A 1,016-nucleotide genomic window follows, 5' to 3' on the forward strand; every position below is an offset into this window, starting at 1 on the left:
TTACCCATTTTTAGGCCAAATGTTTTTCCTTTTGTTGCAAAATGCCAATAAGGGCTGTTAGGTTTTTTTCATCCCCCTTTAAACTATCTTCTCCAGCAAAGAGGCATCTGGGGTCTTGGGGTCATCCTTTCCTTAGTAGACCCAAGAAGCTGGAAGGATCTTTTTTCCTGCCAAATGGTTTCTACAGGAGCTGAATGCGTTTTTTTTCCATCGGCTGCACCAAAACCAAAACCAGGGCAGACGCCCCGAGCCTGCAGGACCAGTGCCAGCCCACGGCTCCCAGCTGTGCAGGGCGAGGGAGCCTTCCCCATCGGCACTTACTTCTCCTTCACCTCAGGGGGTTCTGGCAGGGTCACACCGACCCCCTCGCACGCCTGTCCTGGCTCGCACTCGCCTTCCCTAGCCTCCTCATCCGAGGTTTCAGTGTCCCCCTGTTCCTCGCTGTCGGAACTGTCAGGACCAGTGCCAGCCCACGGCTCCCAGCTGTGCAGGGCGAGGGAGCCTTCCCCATCGGCACTTACTTCTCCTTCACCTCAGGGGGTTCTGGCAGGGTCACACCGACCCCCTCGCACGCCTGTCCTGGCTCGCACTCGCCTTCCCTAGCCTCCTCATCCGAGGTTTCAGTGTCCCCCTGTTCCTCGCTGTCGGAACTGTCGGCTGAAACCTTCTCGGAGGAGCTGTCTCCTTCCTCCTCCTCCTCTTCCTCCTCACTGGATGTACTCTCGTACCTGCACAGAAGGAGGATGCTCAGTGGCAATGTGGCACCTGGCTGGTCCCTTCCAGGCACCCCCATTGCCACTGCCCCCCGCCCAGTGGGGGGTGGCAGGAGCCCCTTGGCACGTACTCCCCGTTCAGCACGCCCACAAACTGCAGGCTCTTCTTGCTGCCCTCGGGCTCGCTCCGGGGGGGACCATCCCGCTTCTTCATGATGGACTTCAGGGCTCCTGGGGGTAGAGAGATGGGTATCAGGGGCCAGCGAGCAGGAACCTCCCCTTGAGGCTGCCCTGGCACCCCAA

General features: G+C 59.6%; 1 protein-coding gene across 1 annotated transcript in view; it reads right to left on the reverse strand.

Moving 5' to 3' along the window:
- LOC104168507 (KN motif and ankyrin repeat domain-containing protein 1-like) overlaps positions 1–944 on the reverse strand; it is a gene marked incomplete at both ends in the record, with an annotated part of 3,002 nt that extends 2,058 nt beyond the window's left edge. Inside the window, 3 exon segments of the mRNA XM_009709119.1 lie at positions 322–450; positions 522–728; positions 845–944. Of these exon segments, the coding sequence (XP_009707421.1) occupies positions 322–450; positions 522–728; positions 845–944 (436 nt within the window).
- Between the last annotated feature and the right edge of the window lie 72 nt (positions 945–1,016).

The sequence above is a fragment of the Cariama cristata genome, unplaced genomic scaffold (genome assembly GCF_000690535.1).
Source record: "Cariama cristata isolate BGI_N322 unplaced genomic scaffold, ASM69053v1 scaffold28551, whole genome shotgun sequence".
NCBI lineage: Eukaryota > Metazoa > Chordata > Aves > Cariamiformes > Cariamidae > Cariama > Cariama cristata.